The sequence below is a fragment of the Buceros rhinoceros genome, unplaced genomic scaffold, assembly GCF_000710305.1.
Source record: "Buceros rhinoceros silvestris isolate BGI_N320 unplaced genomic scaffold, ASM71030v1 scaffold20479, whole genome shotgun sequence".
NCBI lineage: Eukaryota > Metazoa > Chordata > Aves > Bucerotiformes > Bucerotidae > Buceros > Buceros rhinoceros.
The window spans coordinates 2,682-2,905 of NW_010432341.1; the positions used below are offsets into that span (position 1 = coordinate 2,682).

Below are 224 nucleotides of genomic sequence, written 5' to 3' on the forward strand. Positions count from 1 at the left end.
CGCAAGAGACGGACACGTGCCTCCCTGCCCGCTGTCCTAGGGGACCTACCTCATAGATATTGGGGTGCCACATCTTGGTTAAGAACCTAAAGGCAGGAGGAGAATAGGGGTAGTCGATGGGAAACCGGAGACGAGCCTGCGAGGACACAACGAGGAGAAGTGAGCAGAGAGCAGGAAACCCCCCATCAGCTCCGCCAAGCCCTGCCCGGCTCCTGCAGATCGGG

General features: G+C 59.8%; 1 protein-coding gene across 1 annotated transcript in view; it reads right to left on the bottom strand.

Moving 5' to 3' along the window:
* CDC34 (cell division cycle 34) overlaps nucleotides 1–136 on the bottom strand; it is a gene marked incomplete at its 5' end in the record, with an annotated part of 2,149 nt that extends 2,013 nt beyond the window's left edge. Inside the window, one exon of the mRNA XM_010143754.1 lies at nucleotides 50–136. Within this exon, the coding sequence (XP_010142056.1) occupies nucleotides 50–136 (87 nt within the window). The remainder of the gene's footprint in view (nucleotides 1–49) is intronic.
* Between the last annotated feature and the right edge of the window lie 88 nt (nucleotides 137–224).